Consider the following 27,470-nt stretch of genomic DNA (forward strand, 5'->3'; position numbering starts at 1 on the left):
CATAGACTCAACAACACCGCCACCCATAGACTCGACAACACCGCCACCCATAGACTCAACAACACCGCCACCCATAGACTCAACAACACCGCCACCCATAGACTCAACAACACCGCCACCCATAGACTCAACAACACCGCCACCCATAGACACAACAATACCGCCACCCAAAGACTCAACAACACCGCCACCCATAGACACAACAATACCGCCACCCAAAGACTCAACAACACCGCCACCCATAGACACAACAACACCGCCACCCATAGACACAGCAACACCGCCACCCATAGACTCAACAACACCACCACCCATAGACTCATCAACACCGCCACACATAGACTCAACAACACCGCCACCCATAGACTCAACAACACCGCCACCCATAGACTCAACAACACCGCCACCCATAGACTCAACAACACTGCCACCCATAGACTCAACAACACCGCCACCCATAGACTCAACAACACCACCACCCATAGACTCAACAACACCGCCACCCAAAGACTCAACAACACCACCACCCATAGACTCATCAACACCGCCACACATAGACTCAACAACACCGCCACCCATAGGCTTCAACAACACCGCCACCCATAGACTCAACAACACCGCCACCCATAGACTCAACAACACCGCCACCCATAGACTCAACAACACCGCCACCCATAGACTCAACAACACCGCCACCCAAAGACTCAACAACACCGCCACCCATAGACTCAACAACACCGCCACCCATAGACTCAACAACACTGCCACTCATAGACTCAACAACACCGCCACCCATAGACTCAACAACACCGCCACCCATAGACTCAACAACACCGCCACCCATAGACTGAACAACACCGCCACCCATATACTCAACAACACCGCCACCCATAGACTCAACAACACCGCCACCCATAGACTTCAACAACACCACCACCCATAGACTCAACAACACCGCCACCCATAGACTCAACAACACCGCCACCCATAGACTCAACAACACCGCCACCTATAGACTCAACACCACCGCCACCCATAGACTCAACAACACCGCCACCCATAGACTCAACAACACCGCCACCCATAGACTGAACAACACCGCCACCCATATACTCAACAACACCGCCACCCATAGACTCAACAATACCGCCACCCATAGACTTCAACAACACCACCACCCATAGACTCAACAACACCGCCACCCATAGACTCAACAACACCGCCACCCATAGACTCAACAACACCGCCACCCATAGACACAACAACACCGCCACCCATAGACTCAACAACACTGCCACCCATAGACTCAACAACACTGCCACCCATAGACTCAACAACACTGCCACCCATAGACTCAACAACACCGCCACCCATAGACAAAACAACACCGCCACCCATAGACTCAACAACACCGCCACCCATAGACTCAACAACACCGCCACCCATAGACTCAGCAACACCGCCACCCATAGACTCAACAACACCGCCACGCATAGACTCAACAACACCGCCACCCATAGACTCGACAACACCGCCACCCATAGACTCAACAAGACAACCACTCATAGACTCAACAACACCGCCACCAATAGATTCAACAACACCGCCACCCATAGACTCAACAACACCGCCACCCATAGACTCAACAACACCACCACCAATAGACTCGACAACACCGCCACCCATAGACTCAACAACACCGCCACCCATAGACTCAACAACACCGCCACCCATAGACTCAACAACACCGCCACCCATAGACTCAACAACACCGCCACCCATAGACACAACAACACCGCCACCCATAGACTCAACAACACCGCCACCCAAAGACTCAACAACACCGCCACCCATAGACACAGCAACACCGCAACCCATAGACTGAACAACACTGCCACCCATAGACTCAGAAACACCGCCACCCTTAGACTCAACAACACCCCCATCCATAGACTCAACAATACCGCCACCCATAGACACAACAACACCGCCACCCACTCAACAACACCCCCATCCATAGACTCAACAATACCGCCACCCATTGACTCAACAACACCGCCACCCATAGACTCAACAACACCGCCACCCAAAGACTCATCAACACCGGCACCCATAGACTCAACAACACCGCCACCCATAGACTCAACAACACCGCCAACCATAGACTCAACAACACCGCCACCCATAGGCTTCAACAACACCGCCACCCATAGACTCAACAACACCGCCACCCAAAGACTCATCAACACCGCCACCCATAAACTCAACAACACCGCCACCCATAGGCTTCAACAACACCGCCACCCATAGACTCATCAACACCGCCACCCATAGACTCAACAAACTCCGCAACCCATAGACTCAACAACACCGCCACCCATAGACTAAACAACACCGCCACACATAGACTAAACAACACTGCCACCCATAGACTCAACAACACCACCAACCATAGACACAACAACACTGCCACCCATAGAATCAACAACACCGCCACCCATAGACACAACAACACCGCCACCCATAGACTCAACCACACCACCACCCATAGACCCAACAACACCGCCACCCATAGACTGAACAACACCGCCACCCATAGACTCAACAACACTGCCACCCATAGACTCAACAACACCGCCACCAATAGACTCAACAACACTGCCACCCATAGAATCAACAACACCGCCACCCATAGACACAACAACACCGCCACCCATAGACTCAACAACACCGCCACCCATAGACTCAACAACACGGCCACTCATAGACTTCAACAACACCGCCACCCATAGACTCAACAACACCGCCACCCATAGGCTTCAACAACACTGCCACCCATAGACTCAACAACACCGCCACCCATAGACTCAACAACACCGCCACCCATAGAATCAACAACACCGCCACCCATAGACTCAACAACACCGCCACCCATAGACTCAACAACACCGCCACCCATAGACTCAACAACACCGCCACCCATAGACTCAACAACACCGCCACCCATAGACTCAACAACTCCGCCACCCATAGATTCAACAACACTGCCACCCATAGACTCAACAACACCGCCACCCATAGACTCAACAACACTGCCACCCATAGACTCAACAACACCGCCACCCATAGACTTCAACAACACTGCCACCCATAGACTCAACAACACCGCCACCCATAGACTCAACAAACTCCGCCACCCATAGTCTCAACAACACCGCCACCCATAGACTCAACAACACCGCCACCCATAGACTCAACAAACTCTGCCACCCATAGTCTCAACAACACCGCCACCCATAGACTCAACAACACCGCCACCCATAGACTCAACAACACCGCCACCCATAGATTCAACAACACCGCCACCCATAGACTCAACAACACCGCTACCCATAGACTCAACAACACCGCCACCCATAGACTCAACAACACCGCTACCCATAGACTCAACAACACCGCCACCCATAGACTGAACAACACCGCCACCCATAGACTCAACAACACTGCCACCCATAGACTCAACAACACCGCCACCCATAGACTCAACAACACCGCCACCCATAGACTGAACAACACCGCCACCCATAGACTCAACAACACCGCCACACATAGACTGAACAACACCGCCACCCATAGACTCAACAACACTGGCACCCATAGACTCAACAACACCGCCACCCATAGACTGAACAACACCGCCACCCATAGACTCAACAACACCGCCACCCATAGACTGAACAACACCGCCACCCATAGACTCAACAACACCGCCACACATAGACTGAACAACACCGCCACCCATAGACTCAACAACACTGCCACCCATAGACTTCAACAACACCGCCACCCATTGACTCAACGACACTGCCACCCATAGACTCATCAACACCGCCACCCATAGACTCAACACCACCGCCACCCATAGACTGAACAACACCGCCACCCATAGACTCAACAACACCGCCACCCATAGACTCAACAACACCGCCACCCATAGAATCAACAACACCGCCACCCATAGACTCAACAACACTGCCACCCATAGACTCAACAACACCGCCACCCATAGACTCAACAACACGGCCAACCATAGACTCAACAACACAACCACTCATAGACTCAACAACACTGCCACCCATAGACTCAACAACACCGCCACCCATAGATTCAACAACACCACCACCCATAGAATCAACAACACCACCACCCATAGACTCAACAACACCGCCACCCATAGACTCAACAACACCGCCACCCATAGACTCAACAACACCGCCACCCATAGACTCAACAACACCCCAACCCATAGACTCAACACCACCACCACCCATAGACTGAACAACACGGCCACCCATAGACTCAACACCACCGCCACCCATAGACTCAACAACACCGCCACCCATAGACTCAACAACACCGCAACCCATAGACTCAACAACACCGCCACCCATAGACTCAACAACACCGCCACCCATAGACACAACAACACCACCACCCATAGACTTCAACAACACCGCCACCCATAGAATCAACAATACCGCCAGCCATAAACTCAACAACACCGCCACCCATAGACTCAACAACACCGCCACCCATAGACTCAACAACACCGCCACCCACTCAAGAACACCGCCACCCATAGACTTCAACAAAACTGCTACTCATAGACTCAACAACACCGCCACCCAAAGACTCATCAACACCGCCACCCATAGACTCAACAACACCGCCACCAATAGACTCAACAACACCGCCAACCATAGACTCAACAACACCGCCACCCATAGGCTTCAACAACACCGCCACCCATAGACTCAACAACACCGCCACCCAAAGACTCATCAACACCGCCACCCATAAACTCAACAACACTGCCACCCATAGGCTTCAACAACACCGCCACCCATAGACTCATCAACACCGCCACCCATAGACTCAACAAACTCCGCAACCCATAGACTCAACAACACCGCCACCCATAGACTAAACAACACCGCCACACATAGACTGAACAACACTGCCACCCATAGACTCAACAACACCACCAACCATAGACACAACAACACTGCCACCCATAGAATCAACAACACCGCCACCCATAGACTCAACCACACCACCACCCATAGACACAACAACACCGCCACCCATAGACTCAACCACACCACCACCCATAGACACAACAACACCGCCACCCATAGACTGAACAACACCGCCACCCATAGACTCAACAACACTGCCACCCATAGACTCAACAACACCGCCACCAATAGACTCAACAACACTGCCACCCATAGAATCAACAACACCGCCACCCATAGACACAACAACACCGCCACCCATCGACTCAACAACACCGCCACCCATAGACTCAACAACACCGCCACTCATAGACTTCAACAACACCGCCACCCATAGACTCAACAACACCGCCACCCATACGCTTCAACAACACTGCCACCCATAGACTCAACAACACCGCCACCCATAGACTCAACAACACCACCACCCATAGACTCAACAACACCGCCACCCATAGACTCAACAACACCGCCACCCATAGACTCAACAACACCGCCGCCAATAGACTCAACAACACCGCCACCCATAGACTCAACAACACCGCCACCCATAGACTCAACAACACCGCCACACACAGACTCAGCAACACCGCCACCCATAGACTCAACAACATCGCCACCCAATCAACAACACCGCCACCCATAGACTCAACAACACCGCCACCCATAGACTCAACAACACCGCCACCCATAGACTCAACAACACCGCCACCCATAGACTCAACAACACCGCCACCCATAGACTCAACAACACCGCCACCCATAGACTCAACAACACCGCCACCAATAGACACAACAACACCGCCACCCATAGACTCAACAACACGCCACCCATAGACTCAACAACACCGCCACCCATAGAAACAACAACACCGCCACCCATAGACTCAACAACACTGCCACCCATAGACTCAACAACACCGCCACCCATAGACTCAACGACACCGCCACCCATAGACACAACAACACTGCCACCCATAGACTCAACAACAATGCCACCCATAGATTCAACAACACGGCCACCCATACACTCAACAACACCGCCACCCATAGACTCAACAACACCGCCACCCATAGACTCAGCAACACCGCCACCCATAGACTCAACAACACCGCCACCCATAGACTCAACAACACCGCCACCCATAGACTCAACAACACCGCCACCCATAGACTCAACAACACCGCCGCCAATAGACTCAACAACACCGCCACCCATAGACTCAACAACACCGCCACCCATAGACTCAACAACACCGCCACACACAGACTCAGCAACACCGCCACCCATAGACTCAACAACATCGCCACCCAATCAACAACACCGCCACCCATAGACTCAACAACACCGCCAGCCATAGACTCAACAACACCGCCACCCATAGACTCAACAACAACGCCACCCATAGACTCAACAACACCGCCACCCATAGACTCAACAACACCGCCACCCATAGACTCAACAACACCGCCACCAATAGACACAACAACACCGCCACCCATAGACTCAACAACACGCCACCCATAGACTCAACAACACCGCCACCCATAGACTCAACAACACTGCCACCCATAGACTCAACAACACCGCCACCCATAGACTTCAACAACACTGCCACCCATAGACTCAACAACACCGCCACCCATAGACTCAACAAACTCCGCCACCCATAGTCTCAACAACACTGCCACCCATAGACTCAACAACACCGCCACCCATAGACTCAACAAACTCCGCCACCCATAGTCTCAACAACACCGCCACCCATAGACTCAACAACACCGCCACCCATAGACTCAACAAACTCTGCCACCCATAGTCTCAACAACACCGCCACCCATAGACTCAACAACACCGCCACCCATAGATTCAACAACACCGCCACCCATAGACTCAACAACACCGCTACCCATAGACTCAACAACACCGCCACCCATAGACTCAACAACACCGCTACCCATAGACTCAACAACACCGCCACCCATAGACTGAACAACACCGCCACCCATAGACTCAACAACACTGCCACCCATAGACTCAACAACACCGCCACCCATAGACTCAACAACACCGCCACCCATAGACTGAACAACACCGCCACCCATAGACTCAACAACACCGCCACACATAGACTGAACAACACCGCCACCCATAGACTCAACAACACTGCCACCCATAGACTTCAACAACACCGCCACCCATTGACTCAACGACACTGCCACCCATAGACTCATCAACACCGCCACCCATAGACTCAACACCACCGCCACCCATAGACTGAACAACACCGCCACCCATAGACTCAACAACACCGCCACCCATAGACTCAACAACACCGCCACCCATAGAATCAACAACACCGCCACCCATAGACTCAACAACACTGCCACCCATAGACTCAACAACACCGCCACCCATAGACTCAACAACACGGCCAACCATAGACTCAACAACACAACCACTCATAGACTCAACAACACTGCCACCCATAGACTCAACAACACCGCCACCCATAGATTCAACAACACCACCACCCATAGAATCAACAACACCACCACCCATAGACTCAACAACACCGCCACCCATAGACTCAACAACACCGCCACCCATAGACTCAACAACACCGCCACCCATAGACTCAACAACACCGCCACCCATAGACTCAACACCACCACCACCCATAGACTGAACAACACGGCCACCCATAGACTCAACACCACCGCCACCCATAGACTCAACAACACCGCCACCCATAGACTCAACAACACCGCCACCCATAGACTCAACAACACCGCCACCCATAGACTCAACAACACCGCCACCCATAGACACAACAACACCACCACCCATAGACTTCAACAACACTGCCACCCATAGAATCAACAATACCGCCAGCCATAAACTCAACAACACCGCCACCCATAGACTCAACAACACCGCCACCCACTCAAGAACACCGCCACCCATAGACTTCAACAAAACTGCTACTCATAGACTCAACAACACCGCCACCCAAAGACTCATCAACACCGCCACCCATAGACTCAACAACACCGCCACCCATAGACTCAACAACACCGCCAACCATAGACTCAACAACACCGCCACCCATAGGCTTCAACAACACCGCCACCCATAGACTCAACAACACCGCCACCCAAAGACTCATCAACACCGCCACCCATAAACTCAACAACACCGCCACCCATAGGCTTCAACAACACCGCCACCCATAGACTCATCAACACCGCCACCCATAGACTCAACAAACTCCGCAACCCATAGACTCAACAACACCGCCACCCATAGACTAAACAACACCGCCACACATAGACTGAACAACACTGCCACCCATAGACTCAACAACACCACCAACCATAGACACAACAACACTGCCACCCATAGAATCAACAACACCGCCACCCATAGACTCAACCACACCACCACCCATAGACACAACAACACCGCCACCCATAGACTCAACCACACCACCACCCATAGACACAACAACACCGCCACCCATAGACTGAACAACACCGCCACCCATAGACTCAACAACACTGCCACCCATAGACTCAACAACACCGCCACCAATAGACTCAACAACACTGCCACCCATAGAATCAACAACACCGCCACCCATAGACACAACAACACCGCCACCCATAGACTCAACAACACCGCCACCCATAGACTCAACAACACCGCCACTCATAGACTTCAACAACACCGCCACCCATAGACTCAACAACACCGCCACCCATAGGCTTCAACAACACTGCCACCCATAGACTCAACAACACCGCCACCCATAGACTCAACAACACCGCCACCCATAGACTCAACAACACCGCCACCCATAGACTCAACAACACCGCCACCCATAGACTCAACAACACCGCCGCCAATAGACTCAACAACACCGCCACCCATAGACTCAACAACACCGCCACCCATAGACTCAACAACACCGCCACACACAGACTCAGCAACACCGCCACCCATAGACTCAACAACATCGCCACCCAATCAACAACACCGCCACCCATAGACTCAACAACACCGCCATCCATAGACTCAACAACACCGCCACCCATAGACTCAACAACACCGCCACCCATAGACTCAACAACACCGCCACCCATAGACTCAACAACACCACCACCCATAGACTCAACAACACCGCCACCAATAGACACAACAACACCGCCACCCATAGACTCAACAACACGCCACCCATAGACTCAACAACACCGCCACCCATAGAAACAACAACACCGCCACCCATAGACTCAACAACACTGCCACCCATAGACTCAACAACACCGCCACCCATAGACTCAATGACACCGCCACCCATAGACACAACAACACTGCCACCCATAGACTCAACAACAATGCCACCAATAAATTCAACAACACGGCCACCCATACACTCAACAACACCGCCACCCATAGACTCAACAACACCGCCACCCATAGACTCAGCAACACCGCCACCCATAGACTCAACAACACCGCCACCCATAGACTCAACAACACCGCCACCCATAGACTCAACAACACCGCCACCCATAGACTCAACAACACCGCCGCCAATAGACTCAACAACACCGCCACCCATAGACTCAACAACACCGCCACCCATAGACTCAACAACACCGCCACACACAGACTCAGCAACACCGCCACCCATAGACTCAACAACATCGCCACCCAATCAACAACACCGCCACCCATAGACTCAACAACACCGCCACCCATAGACTCAACAACACCGCCACCCATAGACTCAACAACACCGCCACCCATAGACTCAACAACACCGCCACCCATAGACTCAACAACACCGCCACCCATAGACTCAACAACACCGCCACCAATAGACACAACAACACCGCCACCCATAGACTCAACAACACGCCACCCATAGACTCAACAACACCGCCACCCATAGACTCAACAACACCGCCACCCATAGACTCAACAACACCGCCACCCATAGACTCAACAACACCGCCACCCATAGACTCAACAGCACCGCCACATATAGACACAACAACACTGCCACCCATAGACTCAACAACACCGCCACCCATAGACTCAACAACACCGCCACCCATAGACTCAACAACACTGCCACCCATAGACTTCAACAACACCACCACCAATAGACTCAACAACACTGCCACCCATAGACTCAACAACACTGCCACCCATAGAATTCAACACCACCGCCACCCATAGACTCAACAACACCGCCACCCATAGACTCAACAACACCGCCACCCATAGACTCAGCAACACCACCATCCATAGACTCAACAACAACGCCACCCATAGACACAACAACACAGCCACCCATAGACTCAACAACACTGCCACCCATAGACTCAACAACACTGCCACCCATAGACTCAACAACACCGCCACCCATAGACTCAACGACACCGCCACCCATAGACACAACAACACTGTCACCCATAGACTCAACAACAATGCCACCCATAGATTCAACAACACGGCCACCCATACACTCAACAACACCGCCACCCATAGATTCAACAACACCGCCACCCATAGACTCAACAACACCGCCACCCATAGACTCAGCAACACCACCATCCATAGACTCAACAACAACGCCACCCATAGACACAACAACACCGCCACCCATAGACTCAACAACACTGCCACCCATAGACTCAACAACACCGCCACCCATAGACTCAACGACATCGCCACCCATAGACACAACAACACTGCCACCCATAGACTCAACAACAATGCCACCCATAGATTCAACAACACGGCCACCCATACACTCAACAACACCGCCACCCATAGATTCAACAACACCGCCACCCATAGACTCAACAACACCGCCACCCATAGACTCAGCAACACCGCCACCCATAGACTCAACAACACTGCCACCCACTCAACAACACCGCCACCCATAGACACAACAACACCCCACCCACAGAGTGTATATATATGAGAGTGTGTGTATATTAACGACATGAGGTACCCTTGTGAGGTCCCAGGCTCGCTCCCCACGAGTCCTTGAGCAGTGGGGCATCAGCAGGGAGGTGACCCCCACGGGGACCCCCACGGGGACCCCCACGGGGACCCTCCTTAGCCCCACGGGGACCCCCATCGTACCCCCTCACCAGGGTCGCCTGCACCCACACAAAGACACACACAGAGACACACACACAGACACACACACAGTGACACACACACAGACACACACACAGACACACAACAACAACCGCCATTCGCCACTAAGTGGCGGTGACGTCACCACGACGCTTGTGCCAGGCTATGTGCACCCTGAGGCCACGTGAAGTGTCGAACGCCCGCTGGCAGGAGGTCACGGGGCAGACCCAGGTGCCACGGGTCGACTGACTGAGATGACTGGCTGATGCACCACCTGTGACCCCTACTGTGCCAACCTGCTGTGCTTTAGCCACCCGGCGCTCCGCTCGTTGTTATGAGCGTCGCTCCTCCGCCCTCCGTTGTTGTTGGAGGGCGACTGCCTCCAACTGCCCAGTAGCATCCTTCACGAGCCTCCTCCACAGAGGCCGATCTTGACACCGCTGGTACCGGTCATCGGCAAGTCCACTCAGCTCCACGTCCTCCTGTACCACATCACTCCATCTCCTCTCTAGCCCGTGCCGCGCCCATTTAGCCCCCGCGATCCGGCCGAACAAAAGCTGTTTCGGCATGTGGTGGCTGGGCATGCGGGCTACATGTCCCAGCCATCGCAGCCTTGCCTGCCGGAGGAGCTCACCGATGGGACATTGTCCACTTCTTTCGAGGATTTGTGAGCTCCTCACGCAATCCAGCCTGGTTAAACCCAGGATGGATCGTAGGCAGGCCAGCCTAAATGTTTCTAACCGGCGAAGATGTTCCATTAAGGGGTTCCACGTTTCGCAAGCGTAGAGAAGGGAGGGAATGACCGTGGCCGAGAAGACCTGAAGCTTAGACCAGTTAGCTTCCACACAGCGTTACGTAACCGATGAAAAGATATTGCCGCTCGACTGATTCGGAGTGAGACCTCTGCTGTTAAACTGGAGCCGGTCACACAGACACACACACAAACACACTCACAGACACACACACAGACACACACACAGACACACAGACACACACACAGACACACACACAGACAGACACACACACACAGACACACACACAGACACACACACACAGTCACACACACACAAAGACACACACACAGACACACTCACAGACACACACACAGACACACACAGAGGGTGGTGAGTGGAGGGTCGTGAGTGGTGAGTGGTGAGTGGTTAGTGGTGAGTGGAGGGTGGTGAGTGGTGAGTGGGGGGTGGTGAGTGATGAGTGGAGGGTGGTGAGTGGTGAGTGGGGGGTGGTGAGTGGAGGGTGGTGAGTGGGGGGTGATGAGTGGTGAGTGGAGGGTGGTGAGTGGTGAGTGGAGGGTGGTGAGTGGTGAGTGGAGGGTGGTGAGTGGTGAGTGGAGGGTGGTGAGTGGTGAGTGGTGAGTGGAGGGTGGTGAGTGGTGAGTGGAGGGTGGGGGGTGGTGATTGGTGAGTGGGGGTGGTGAGTGGTGAGTGGAGGGTGGTGAGTGGTGAGTGGTGGGTGGTGAGTGGTGAGTGGAGGGTGGTGAGTGGTGAGTGGAGGGTGGGGGGTGGTGAGTGGTGAGTGGTGGGTGGTGAGTGGTGAGTGGAGGGTGGGGGGTGGTGAGTGGAGGGTGGTGAGTGGTGAGTGGAGGGTGGGGGGTGGTGATTGGTGAGTGGGAGTGGTGAGTGGTGAGTGGAGGGTGGTGAGTGGTGAGTGGTGGGTGGTGAGTGGTGAGTGTAGGGTGGTGAGTGGTGAGTGGAGGGTGGGGGGTAGTGAGTGGTGAGTGGTGAGTGGAGGGTGGTGAGTGGTGAGTGGGGGGTGGTGAGTGGAGAGTGGTGAGTGGTGAGTGGAGGGTGATGAGTGGTGAGTGGTGAGTGGAGGGTGGTGAGTGGTGAGTGGTGTATGGAGGGTGGTGAGTGGTGAGTGGGGGGTGGTGAGTGGAGGGTGGTGAGTGGTGAGTGGGGGGTGGTGAGTGGAGAGTGGTGAGTGGAGGGTGGTGAGTGGTGAGTGGGGGGTGGTGAGTGGAGGGTGGTGAGTGGTGAGTGGTGAGTGGGGGGTGGTGAGTGGAGGGTGGTGAGTGGTGAGTGGTGAGTGGAGGGTGGTGAGTGGTGAGTGGGGGGTGGTGAGTGGTGAGTGGTGAGTGAGAGGGTGGTGAGTGGTGAGTGGTGAGTGGGGGGTGATGAGTGGTGAGTGGGGGGTGGTGAGTGGTGAGTGGTGAGTGGGGGGTGAAGGGTGGTGAGTGGTGAGTGGGGGGTGGGGGGTGGTGAGTGGTGAGTGGGGGGTGGTGAGTGGTGAGTGGTGAGTCGGGGGTGGAGGGTGGTGAGTGGAGGGTGGGGGGTAGTGAGTGGTGAGTGGTGAGTGGAGGGTGGTGAGTGGTGAGTACCTGAAAGTCTCCCTTCCTCCAGCCGTCCCTGGTGAGCTGCTTCCTCACCACGGGGTGAGACCACAGGCGACGCAGAACGGCAGTAGCAGCACGAACCTCACGGGCAGAGAAACTCCCGTCCCTGTACACACACAGACACACACACACAGACACACACAGAGACACACACAGTCAGACAGAGACACACACAGACACACACAGACACACACACACAGACACACACAGAGACACACACAGTCACACAGAGACACACACAGACACACACAGACACACACACACAGACACACACACAGACACACACAGAGACACACACAGTCACACAGAGACACACACAGACACACACAGACACAGTCACACACAATCACACACAGACACAGACACACACACACAGACACACACACAGTCACACACAGGCACAGACACACACAGTGACACACACACAGACACACATACACACAGACACACACGCAGACACACACAGACACACACACAGACACACACAGAGACACACACAGACACACAGACACACACACAGACACACACACACAGACACACACACACAGACACACACACACAGACACACACACACAGACACACACACACGCACACATTCACACACAGACTCACACCCACACACAGACACACACACAGACACACACACAGACACACACACAGACACACACACAGACACACACACACAGTTACCCCACTCACTCACTTTCAGACAAACACTCACTCATACACACACACACTCACTCACACACTCACTAACTCACACATACACTCACTCATACACTCACTCACTCATACACTCACTCACTCATACACTCATACACTCACTCATACACTCACTCACTCATACACACACTCATACACTCACTCATACACTCACTCACTCAGGCACTCACTCACTGATACACTCACTCACTCATACACTCACTCACTCACACACTCACTCACTCATACACTCACTCACTCATACACTCACTCACTCATACACTCATGGCCACGTGGAATGTTCGAACGATCACTGCGGAGGAGAGGCTGCCACTCCTCTGTCGGGAGCTGGACCAATACCGCCTGGATCTCTGTGGTATTCAGGAGGTCCGGTGGACCGGCTCTGGCTCCTGCCACATTGAGGGGTGGACAGTCCTCTACTTGGGGCAGCAGACTGCCAAACAACAGGGAGTGGCTCTACTCCTGAACAAAAGAATGAAGGGGGGCGTGGGAGCGTGGCGGTGAGGTGTGGGAAGCTGTAAGCCCCAGGCTACTTTGGGCTCGCCTTCCAATCAACCGGGGGCGCGGAGTGGTGGTCGTGGTTACTGAAGACGAACATCCGTGGAGGAATGCAGGTAAAGCCGATGAGTCAGATGCCTTCTGTGACCTCCTGTCACAGGTGCTGGCTAAAGTGTCACCTCGGGATAGAGTCATCTTGCTGGGTGACTTCAATGCCCGAGTTGGTCATGATGCTGGCACCTGGTCTGGAGTGATTGGAGGGCATGGGCCAGATCAGCTCAATAACAACGGTAGGAGGCTGCTAGATTTTTGCGCAGCCCATGGGCTTGTAATTACCAACACGCTGTTCCGGCATCGGCGCATCCACACAACATCATGGATGCATGCCGGGTCCAAGCAAGAACATCTGCTGGACTACGTAGTGACGGACCGGTGGATGCGAGCCGATGTCCTTGACACCAGGACCTACCGTGGAGCTGATCTGCCCTCTGACCATCGATTAGTCATCTGTAAGATGCGCCTGCCATTCTTCCACTCTTGTGGTGGGTGTACACCCAGGACCACATTCCAACCTAAAGTGGCCTGGTCTCAGCTGATGAAAGTTGTAAGCGAGAATTTCATCATCACTTGCGGCTGGGGTTGGCATCGTCCCCCACTCCTCCTGATGTCGAGGGTAAATGGGCGAGGTTTAAGACTGTGGCTCATGCAGCTGCAATGGCTGCTTTGGGTACGCAGTCCAGACCTCCCCAGAGACCCTGGCTGACAGAGGAGGTGTTCAGGATAGTTGAGAAAAAGCGACAGGCCCACTGTCATTGGCTACAGCATCCCACGTCAGAGAATGAGGAGGCTTACCGCAGCCTTCACTCGGAGGTTTGGAGAGCCGTGAGGCGCTGCAAGCATGGGTGCTGAGGAGATGGAGTCTGCCTCACTGGCCCGCGATCACAAATCCCTATTTAACTCCATCAAAAAAGTAACCTGCAGCGCCACACCATTTACCATCATTAGTGGAAAAAACGGTGATCCAATCTCCGACTTCAGGAACAGGTTCGCAGATTTGCTGAGCATTTCTGTGAGGTCCTGGGGGAGGAGAAACCCCTCAGCCAGAAAAACATCGTGGCACAAAGTGGGGATGACCCTGCTTAGGCTGCGGTGCCTCAAATATTGGAAGAAGTCACCCCCTGTGAGTGGCTGGCTGAGGTGCCATCTGTTGAGGAAGTACTGAAGGCGATCCAAAGTCTGAGACCAGGAAAGGCACCGGGCAGAGATGATCTCCCAAGCGAAATGCTGAGGGAGGGTGGCATTTGTGCACAGACTGCCCTATATGACATCATAACAACAGTCTGGACCACTGGACGGGTTCCGCAGGTTTGGAAGGATGCCCTGGTGGTCCCCCTCTTTAAGAAGGGGGACCGCACAGACTGTAACAACTACAGGGGCATCTCACTCCTCATTGTGCAGGGAAAGGTCCTGGCAAGGATTATTCAACATCGCCTTGCCAGGCACGCTGAGGAGAGGCTTGCGGAGCCCCAATGCGGTTTCAGGAAAGGGCGGTCCTGCACAGATGCCATATTTTCTGTCCGTCTGCTACAGCAGAGGTGTAGGGAATTCCAACAAGACCTACATCTCTGCTTTATTGACCCGGTCAAGGCCTATGATACCATCACTAGGCCTGGGCTCTGGGTTGTTCTTTGTGCTTTTGGAGTCCCTGACCCCCTGCTCACGATCATTATGGACCTTCATGATGGTTAGCGGGCCCGGGTAAAACTACGTAGCCGGGAGTCAGAGCCATTCCCCCGGTACAGCTATTGAAGCCTTCAATAGCTGTACCGGGGGAATCTCCATTTGGTACAGATAAAACTAAGCACCTGCCTGGGTATTTTGTACCATCGGACACTTCATCTCCACAACTCCCAATCGGTGATGGGGCAGTTGTGGAGAGAGTGGAGAGTTTCCCATACCTGGGCAGTGTGCTTATGACCGGCTCCACTTTAACAGCGGTGGTCTCACTCCAAATCAATCGAGCGGCAATATCTTTTCATCGGTTGCATAACGCTGTGTAGAAGCTACATGGTCTGTCGCTCCGCACTAAGCTTCAGGTCTTCTCGGCCACGGTCATTCGCTCCCTTCTCTAGGCTTGCGAAACGTGGACCCCCCTAATGCAACATCTTCGCCGTTTAGAAACATTTAGGCTGGCCTGCCTACGATCCATCCTGTTTTTAACCAGACTGGATTGTGTGAGGAGCTCACAAATCCTTGAAATATCTGGGCAAGGTCCCATCGGTGAGCTCCTCCGGCGGGGAAGGCTGTGATGGCTGGGTCATGTAGCCCGCATGCCCAGCCACCGCATGCCGAAACAACTTTTGTTCGACCTGATCTAGGGGGCTAAGCGGGCGCGGCATGGGCTAGAGAAGAGATGGAGTGATGTGGTACAGGAGGACGTGGAGCTGAGTGGACTTGCCGATGACTGGTACCAGCAGTGTCAAGATCGGCCTCTGTGGAGGAGGCTCGTGAAGGATGCTACTGGGCAGTTGGAGGTAGTCGCCCTCCAACAACAACAGAGGGCGGAGGAGCGACGCTCACAACAACGAGTGGAGCGCCGGGTGGCCAAAGCACAGCAGATTGGCACAGTAGGGGGCACAGGTGGTGCATCAGCCAGTCATCTCAGTCAGTCGACCCGTGGCACCTGCTGGGTCTGCCCCGTGACCTCCTGCCAGCGGGCGTTCGACGCTTCACGTGGCCTCAGGGTGCACCTAGCCTGGCACAAGCGTCGTGGTGACGTCACCGCCACTTAGTGGCGAATGGCGGTTGTTGTTGTTGTTGTTGTGTGTGTGTGTCTGTGTGTGTGTGTATGTGTGTCTGTGTGTGTCTGTGTGTGTGTCTGTGTGTGTCTGTGTGTGTGTGCCTGTGTGTGTGTCTGTGTGTGGCTCACTTGGTCCGCGCGATGCTGCCCAGCCTCTCCACGCCCCCCGCATCCATCAGGGCCTTGGCGTTGTGGCCACCACCGCCACCACCGCCACCGCTACCGCCACCACCACCACCACAATCACTGACGATCTCCAGCAGGGCATGGAGTATCGCCAACACCATCTCCTCCGAGTGTGCCACCATCACCACACGAACACCGCCACCACCGCCGCCACCACCACCACCACCACCTCCAGTGTGTGGCAACTTGTCCAGAAGGTCACACATCGCGTACTTGCCTGCAACAGGGAGAGAGGGTGAGTGGGTGAGTGAGTGAGTGGGTGGGTGAGTGAGTGGGTGAGTGAGTGAGTGGGTGAGTGGGTGAGTGAGTGGGTGAGTGAGTGAGTGAGTGGGTGAGTGAGTGAGTGGGTGAGTGAGTGAGTGAGTGGGTGAGTGGGTGAGTGAGTGGGTGAGTGAGTGAGTGGGTGAGTGAGTGAGTGGGTGAGTGAGTGGGTGAGTGGGTGAGTGGGTGAGTGAGTGGGTGAGTGAGTGGGTGAGTGAGTGAGTGAGTGGGTGAGTGGGTGAGTGGGTGAGTGAGTGAGTGGGTGAGTGAGTGTGTGAGTGGGTGAGTGAGTGAGTGGGTGGGTGAGTGAGTGGGTGGGTGAGTGAGTGAGTGGGTGAGTGAGTTGGTGAGTGAGTGGCTGAGTGAGTGGGTGAGAGAGTGAGTGGGTGGGTGAGTGGGTGAGTGTATGAGTGTGTGAGTGTATGAGTGAGTGAGTGTATGAGTGAGTGTATGAGTAAGTGTATGAGTGAGTGTATGAGTGAGTGAGTGAGTGTATGAGTGAGTGAGTGTATGAGTGAGTGTATGAGTGAGTGAGTGTATGAGTGAGTGAGTGTATGAGTGAGTGTATGAGTGAGTGAGTGTATGAGTGAGTGAGTGTATGAGTGAGTGAGTGTATGAGTGAGTGTATGAGTGAGTGTATGAGTGAGTGAGTGTATGAGTGAGTGAGTGTATGAATGAGTGAGTGAGTGTATGACTGAGTGAGCGTATGAGTGAGTGTATGAGTGAGTGTATGAATGAGTGAGTGAGTGTATGAGTGAGTGTATGAGTGAGTGAGTGTATGAGTGAGTGAGTGTATGAGTGAGTGTATGAGTGAGTGAGTGTATGAGTGAGTGAGTGTATGAGTGAGTGAGTGTATGAGTGAGTGTATGAGTGAGTGAGTGAGTGTATGAGTGAGTGAGTGAGTGTATGAGTGAGTGTATGAGTGAGTGAGTGAGTGTATGAGTGAGTGTATGAGTGAGCGAGTGAGTGTATGAGTGAGTGAGTGGTGAGCGAGTGGTGAGCGAGGGGTGAGCGTACCGATGAGCTCCCGGTTGCGTGTGTCCATGGCCAGGTTGCGGAGGGCGGTTGCTGCGGCGATCACCACTCGCTCACCGCTCACCGCTCGCTCGCCGCTCACCGCTCGCTCACCGCTCACCGCTCGCTCACCGCTCACCACTCGCTCACCGCTCACCACTCGCTCACTCTCGCAGCGCAGGAGCTCCACGAGAACCGGGAGGCCGCGTTGGCTCCTCACAAGGGTCCTCACCCGCTGGGCGCACTGCACTCACCAACGTCAACATCGTCATCATCATCATCAACATCGTCATCATCATCAACATCGTCATCATCATCGACATCGTCATCATCGTCATCATCGTCATCATCGTCAACATCGTCACCATCATCGACATCGTCATCATCATCAACATCGTCATCATCGTCAACATCGTCATCATCATCGACATCGTCATCATCGTCAACATCGTCAACAACGTCAACATCGTCAACGTCAACATCGTCATCAACGTCGTCATCATCGTCATCGTCATCGTCGTCAACATCGTCAACATCGTCATCATCGTCATCATCATCGTCAACATCATCACCACCGTCAATGTCACCATCGTCAGCGTCACCGCCTTCACCACCTTCACCACCTTCACCACCGTCACCACCGTCACCACCTTCACCACCGTCACCACCTTCACCACCGTCACCACCTTCACCACCGTCACCATCAACACCACCGTCACCACCATCACCACCGTCACCACCTTCACCGCCTTCACCACCGTCACCGTCACCACCGTCACCACCGTCACCACCGTCACCGTCACCACCGTCACCACCGTCACCACCGTCAATGTCACCACCATCAACATCACCACCGTCACCGTCACCAGTCACCGTCACCACCGTCACCACCGTCACCATCAACACCACCGTCACCATCTTCACCACCTTCACCAACTTCACCACCGTCAACGTTACCACCGTCACCACCGTCACCGTCACCACCGTAACCACCGTCAAGATCACCGTCAACGTCACCACCGTCCACGTCTCCACGGTCACCGTCACCGTCAACGTCACCACCGTCAACGTCACCACCATCACCGTCACCATCAACGTCGTCAACGTCATCACCGTCACCGTCACCATCACCACCGTCCCACCGTCACCATCACAACCGTCACCGTCACCGTCAACGTCACCACCGTCACCGTCAACGTCACCACCATCACCATCACCACCGTCAAGATCACCGTCAACGTCACCACCGTCCACGTCTCCACGGTCACCGTCACCGTCAACGTCACCACCGTCAACGTCACCACCATCACCGTCACCATCAACGTCGTCAACGTCATCACCGTCACCATCACCACCGTCCCACCGTCACCATCACAACCGTCACCGTCACCGTCAACGTCACCACCGTCACCGTCAACGTCACCACCATCACCGTCACCACCGTCAAGATCACCGTCAACGTCACCACCGTCCACGTCTCCACGGTCACCGTCACCGTCAACGTCACCACCGTCAACGTCACCGCTGTCAACGTCACCATCAACGTCATGACCGTCAACGTCTTCAACATCGTCAACACAATCAACATCGTCGTCATCATCGTCAGCATCGTCAGCATGATCACCACCGTCAACATAACCACCGTCAGCACCTTCACCACTTTCACCACCTTCACCACCGTCACCACCTTCACCACCTTCACCACCGTCACCATCACGGTCACCGTCACCGTCAACGTCACCACCATCACCATCACCACCGTCAACGTCACCACCATCACCGTCACCACCGTCAACGTCACCACCGTCAACGTCACCACCATCACCGTCACCGTCACCACCGTCAACGTCACCACCGTCACCGTCACCGTCAACATCACCACCGTCACCACCGTCACCGTCACCACCGTCACCACCATCACCGTCACCGTCACCGTCAACGTCACCACCGTCACCACCGTCACCGTCACCACCGTCAACGTCACCGTCACCATCGTCACCATCAACACCACCATCACCACCTTCACCGCCTTCACCAGCTTCACCACCTTCACCACCGTCAACGTCACCACCGTCACCGTCAACGTCACCACCGTCACCGTCACTGTCAACGTCACCACCGTCACCACCGTCACCACCGTCACCGTCAACGTCACCACCGTCAACGTCACCATCAACGTCGTCACCGTCAACGTCTTCAACATCGTCAACACCGTCAACATCGTCATCATCATCGTCAGCATCATCACCACCGTCAACATAACCACCGTCAGCGTCACCACCGTCACCACCGTGAACATCTTCATCATCGTCAACACCGTCATCGTCAACATCGTCAACATCGTCACCACCGTCAACGTTACCACCGTCAACGTCACCGTCACCACCGTCACCGTCGTCACCGTCACCGTGAATGTCACCACGGGTAACGTCGTCACCACCTTCACCACCGTCACCACCGTCACCACCGTCACCGTCACCGTCATCACCGTCACCACCTTCACCACCGTCACCAACGTCACCACCTTCACCATCGTCACCACCGTCACCGCCGTCACCGTCACCGTCATCACCGTCACCACCTTCACCACCGTCACCAACGTCACCACCTTCACCACCATCATCACCTTCACCACCGTCACCACCTACACCACCATCACGGTTACCACCTTCACCACCGTCACCAACGTCACCACCTTCACCATCGTCACCACCGTCACCACCGTCACCGTCACCGTCATCACCGTCACCACCTTCACCACTGTCACCAACGTCACCACCTTCACCACCTTCACCACTGTCACCACCGTCACCACCTACACCACCATCACCATCACCACCTACACCACCGTCACCATCTTCACCACCGTCACCACCGTCACCACCATCACCACATTCACCACCGTCACCACCTTCACCGTCACCACCGTCACCACCGTCACCACCGTCACCACCGTCAGCGCCTTCACCACCTTCACCACCGTCACCACCGTCACCACCGTCACCACCGTCACCGTCAACGTCACCATCAACGTCGTCACCGTCAACGTCTTCAACATCGTCAACACCGTCAACATCGTCATCATCATCGTCAGCATCATCACCACCGTCAACGTAACCACCGTCAGCATCATCACCGTCACCACCGTGAACATCTTCATCATCGTCAACATCGTCAACATCGTCACCACCGTCAACGTTACCACCGTCAACGTCACCGTCACCACCGTCACCGTCGTCACCGTCACCGTGAATGTCACCAAGGGTAACGTCGTCACCACCTTCACCACCGTCACCACCGTCACCACCTTCACCACCGTCACCACCTTCACCACCGTCACCACCTTCACCACCGTCACCACCGTCACCGCCTTCACCACCATCACCACCATCACCACCGTCACCACCGTCACCACCATCACCACCTTCACCACCGTCACCACCGTCACCAACGTCACCACCGTCACCACCTTCACCACCGTCACCACCGTCACCACCTTCACCACCGTCACCACCGTCACCACCATCACCACCGTCACCACCGTCACCACCATCACCACCTTCACCACCGTCACCACCATCACCACCTTCACCACCATCACCACCGTCACCACCGTCACCAACGTCACCACCGTCACCACCGTCACCACCGTCACCACCTACACCACCATCACCATCACCACCTACACCACCGTCACCATCTTCACCACCGTCACCACCGTCACCACCATCACCACATTCACCACCGTCACCACCTTCACCGTCACCACCGTCACCACCGTCACCACCGTCACCACCGTCAGCGCCTTCACCACCTTCACCACCGTCACCACCGTCACCACCGTCACCACCGTCACCGTCAACGTCACCATCAACGTCGTCACCGTCAACGTCTTCAACATCGTCAACACCGTCAACATCGTCATCATCATCGTCAGCATCATCACCACCGTCAACGTAACCACCGTCAGCATCATCACCGTCACCACCGTGAACATCTTCATCATCGTCAACATCGTCAACATCGTCACCACCGTCAACGTTACCACCGTCAACGTCACCATCACCACCGTCACCGTCGTCACCGTCACCGTGAATGTCACCAAGGGTAACGTCGTCACCACCTTCACCACCGTCACCACCGTCACCACCTTCACCACCGTCACCACCTTCACCACCGTCACCACCTTCACCACCGTCACCACCGTCACCGCCTTCACCACCATCACCACCATCACCACCGTCACCACCGTCACCACCATCACCACCTTCACCACCGTCACCACCGTCACCAACGTCACCACCGTCACCACCTTCACCACCGTCACCACCGTCACCACCTTCACCACCGTCACCACCGTCACCACCATCACCACCGTCACCACCGTCACCACCATCACCACCTTCACCACCGTCACCACCATCACCACCTTCACCACCATCACCACCGTCACCACCGTCACCAACGTCACCACCGTCACCACCGTCACCACCGTCACCACCGTCACCACCTACACCACCATCACCATCACCACCTACACCACCGTCACCATCTTCACCACCGTCACCACCGTCACCACCATCACCACATTCACCACCGTCACCACCTTCACCGTCACCACCGTCACCACCGTCACCACCGTCACCACCGTCAGCGCCTTCACCACCTTCACCACCGTCACCACCGTCACCACCGTCACCACCGTCACCGTCAACGTCACCATCAACGTCGTCACCGTCAACGTCTTCAACATCGTCAACACCGTCAACATCGTCATCATCATCGTCAGCATCATCACCACCGTCAACGTAACCACCGTCAGCATCATCACCGTCACCACCGTGAACATCTTCATCATCGTCAACATCGTCAACATCGTCACCACCGTCAACGTTACCACCGTCAACGTCACCGTCACCACCGTCACCGTCGTCACCGTCACCGTGAATGTCACCAAGGGTAACGTCGTCACCACCTTCACCACCGTCACCACCGTCACCACCTTCACCACCTTCACCACCGTCACCACCGTCACCGCCTTCACCACCATCACCACCATCACCACCGTCACCACCGTCACCACCATCACCACCTTCACCACCGTCACCACCGTCACCAACGTCACCACCGTCACCACCTTCACCACCGTCACCACCGTCACCACCTTCACCACCGTCACCACCGTCACCACCATCACCACCGTCACCACCGTCACCACCATCACCACCTTCACCACCGTCACCACCATCACCACCTTCACCACCATCACCACCGTCACCACCGTCACCAACGTCACCACCGTCACCACCTTCACCACCGTCACCACCGTCACCACCTTCACCACCGTCACCACCGTCACCACCATCACCACCGTCACCACCGTCACCACCATCACCACCTTCACCACCGTCACCACCATCACCACCTTCACCACCATCACCACCGTCACCACCGTCACCAACGTCACCACCGTCACCACCTTCACCACCGTCACCACCGTCACCATCGTCACCAGCGTCACCACTGTCACCACCGTCCACGTCACCACCGACAACCCCCAATGCTCCACCCGCTCGCCCCCCCCACCACTCCCTCCACCACTCCCCCCACCACTAGACCCACCACCACTCCCCCCACCACTCCCCCCACCACTACCCCCACCACCACTCACCCACCACCACCACCCACCCACCACCACTCCCCCACCACAACTCCCCCCCCACCACTCCCCCTACCACCCCCCACCACCACCCCCCCACCACTCCCTCCACCACCCCCCCACCCCCCCCACCACCACTCCCCCCGCCACCACCCCCCCATCACTCACCACCTCCACCACTCCCCCCACCACTCCCCCCACCACTCCCCCCACCACTCCCCCCCACCACTCCCCCTAACCCCCCCCCCACCACCACCCCCCCAACACTCCCCCCCACCACTCCCCCCACCAACCCCCCCCACCACCACCCACCACCCCCCCGCACCACCCCCCCCACCACTCCCCCCCCCACCACCACCCCCCCCACCTCCCAGTGCGATGAGGCCGTGAGATTCTGCAGAGTCCCGGCTGAGGCTTCGAGCGTGGCGGAGTTGGTGCAGCCGGACAGCAGCGCAACGTGGAGTCCCACCACGTCCTCGGCTGGGTGGATCAGCAGCATCATACCTGTAACATCATCACCATCATCACCTGCATCATCATCATCATCACCATCTACACAGCGCAACGTGGAGTCCCACCACGTCCTCGGCTGGGTGGATCAGCAGCATCATACCTGTAACATCATCACCATCATCATCATCACCATCATACCTGTAACATCATCACCAGCATCATCATCACCATCATACCTGTACCATCATCATCATCACCATCATCATCATACCTGTACCATCATCACCATCATCACCATCATCTACACAGCGCAACGTGGAGTCCCACCACGTCCTCGGCTGGGTGGTACAGCAGCATCATACCTGTAACATCATCACCATCATCATCACCATCATACCTGTACCATCATCACCATCATCACCTGTAACATCATCACCATAATCATCATCACCATCATACCTGTAACATCATCATCACCATCATCATCATACCTGTACCATCACCATCATCACCATCATCACCATCATACCTGTACCATCACCATCATCACCATCATCACCATCATACCTGTACCATCATCACCATCATCACCTGTACCACCATCATCACCACCATCTACAGAGCGCAACGTGGAGTCCCACCACGTCCTCGGCTGGGTGGATCAGCAGCATCATACCTGTAACATCATCACCATCATCATCACCATCATCATACCTGTACCATCACCATCATCACCATCATCACCATCATCATCATCATCACCATCATCACCATCATCATCACCTGTATCATCATCATCATCTACACAGCGCAACGTGGAGTCCCACCACGTCCTCGGCTGGGTGGATCAGCAGCATCATACCTGTAACATCATCACCATCATCATCACCTGCATCATACCTGTAACATCATCACCATCATCATCATCATCATACCTGTTCCATCATCACCATCATCACCATCATCATCATCATAACCATCATCTACACAGCGCAACGTGGAGTCCCACCACGTCCTCGGCTGGGTGGATCAGCAGCATCATACCTGTAACATCATCACCATCATCACCTGCATCATCATACCTGTTCCATCATCACCATCATCACCATCATCATCATAACCATCATCTACACAGCGCAACGTGGAGTCCCACCACGTCCTCGGCTGGGTGGATCAGCAGCATCATACCTGTAACATCATCACCATCATCATCACCTGCATCATACCTGTAACATCATCACCATCATCATCATCATACCTGTTCCATCATCACCATCATCACCATCATCATCATCATAACCATCATCTACACAGCGCAACGTGGAGTCCCACCACGTCCTGGGCTGGGTGGATCAGCAGCATCATACCTGTACCATCATCACCATCACCTGCATCATCACCATCATACCTGTACTATCATCACCACCATCTACACAGCGCAACGTGGAGTCCCACCACGTCCTCGGCTGGGTGGATCAGCAGCATCATACCTGTAACATCATCACCATCATCACATGCATCATCATCACCATCATACCTGTACCATCATCACCATCATCATCACCATCATACCTGTAACATCATCACCATCATCATCACCATCACCATCATACCTGTACCATCATCACCATCATCATCACCTGCATCATCATCATCACCATCATCACCATCATCTACACAGCGCAACGTGGAGTCCCACCACGTCCTCGGCTGGGTGGTACAGCAGCATCATACCTGTACCATCATCACCATCATCATCACCTGTACCACCATCATCACCACCATCTACACAGCGCAACGTGGAGTCCCACCACGTCCTTGGCTGGGTGGTACAGCAGCATCATACCTGTACCATCATCACCATCACCTGCATCATCATCATCATCATCATACCTGTACCATCATCATCACCATCATACCTGTACCATCATCACCATCATCATCACCATCATCATCACCATCATCATCACCATCAGACCTGTACCATCATCATCATCATCATACCTGTACCATCATCATCATCATCACCTGCATCATCCTCATCATCTACACAGCGCAACGTGGAGTCCCACCACGTCCTCGGCTGGGTGGTACAGCAGCATCATACCTGTACCATCATCATCATCACCTGCATCATCATCATCATCACCATCATACCTGTACCATCATCATCATCATCATCACCTGCATCATCATCATCATAACCATCATCATCATCACCATCACCATCATACCTGTACCATCATCATCATCACCTGTACCACCATCATCACCATCATGTACAC

General features: G+C 54.7%; 1 protein-coding gene across 5 annotated transcripts in view; it reads right to left on the reverse strand.

The window, feature by feature from the left end:
* The window catches only part of LOC116937823 (splicing regulator ARVCF-like), a 44,297-nt gene that overhangs the window by 15,651 nt on the left and 1,176 nt on the right, over window positions 1-27,470 (reverse strand). For all 5 annotated transcript variants that reach the window (XR_012931845.1, XR_012931844.1, XR_012931843.1 and 2 more), the window contains exons 1-5: window positions 25,100-27,470; window positions 19,077-19,317; window positions 17,742-18,015; window positions 13,577-13,697; window positions 11,111-11,261 (exon numbers count right to left, since the gene is read on the reverse strand). The exon at window positions 25,100-27,470 is cut by the window's right edge. Coding sequence is in view for 2 of the 5 variants with exons in the window: in XM_032944939.2 (XP_032800830.2) it covers window positions 11,111-11,261; window positions 13,577-13,697; window positions 17,742-18,015; window positions 19,077-19,317; window positions 25,100-25,234 (922 nt within the window). In the remaining 3 variants the exon portion in view is untranslated. The remainder of the gene's footprint in view (window positions 1-11,110; window positions 11,262-13,576; window positions 13,698-17,741; window positions 18,016-19,076; window positions 19,318-25,099) is intronic.

This window comes from Petromyzon marinus (genome assembly GCF_048934315.1).
Source record: "Petromyzon marinus isolate PM22_M1 ecotype Great Lakes invasive population chromosome 84 unlocalized genomic scaffold, UKy_Petmar_22M1.pri1.0 chr84_unloc.7, whole genome shotgun sequence".
Classification (NCBI taxonomy): domain Eukaryota; kingdom Metazoa; phylum Chordata; class Hyperoartia; order Petromyzontiformes; family Petromyzontidae; genus Petromyzon; species Petromyzon marinus.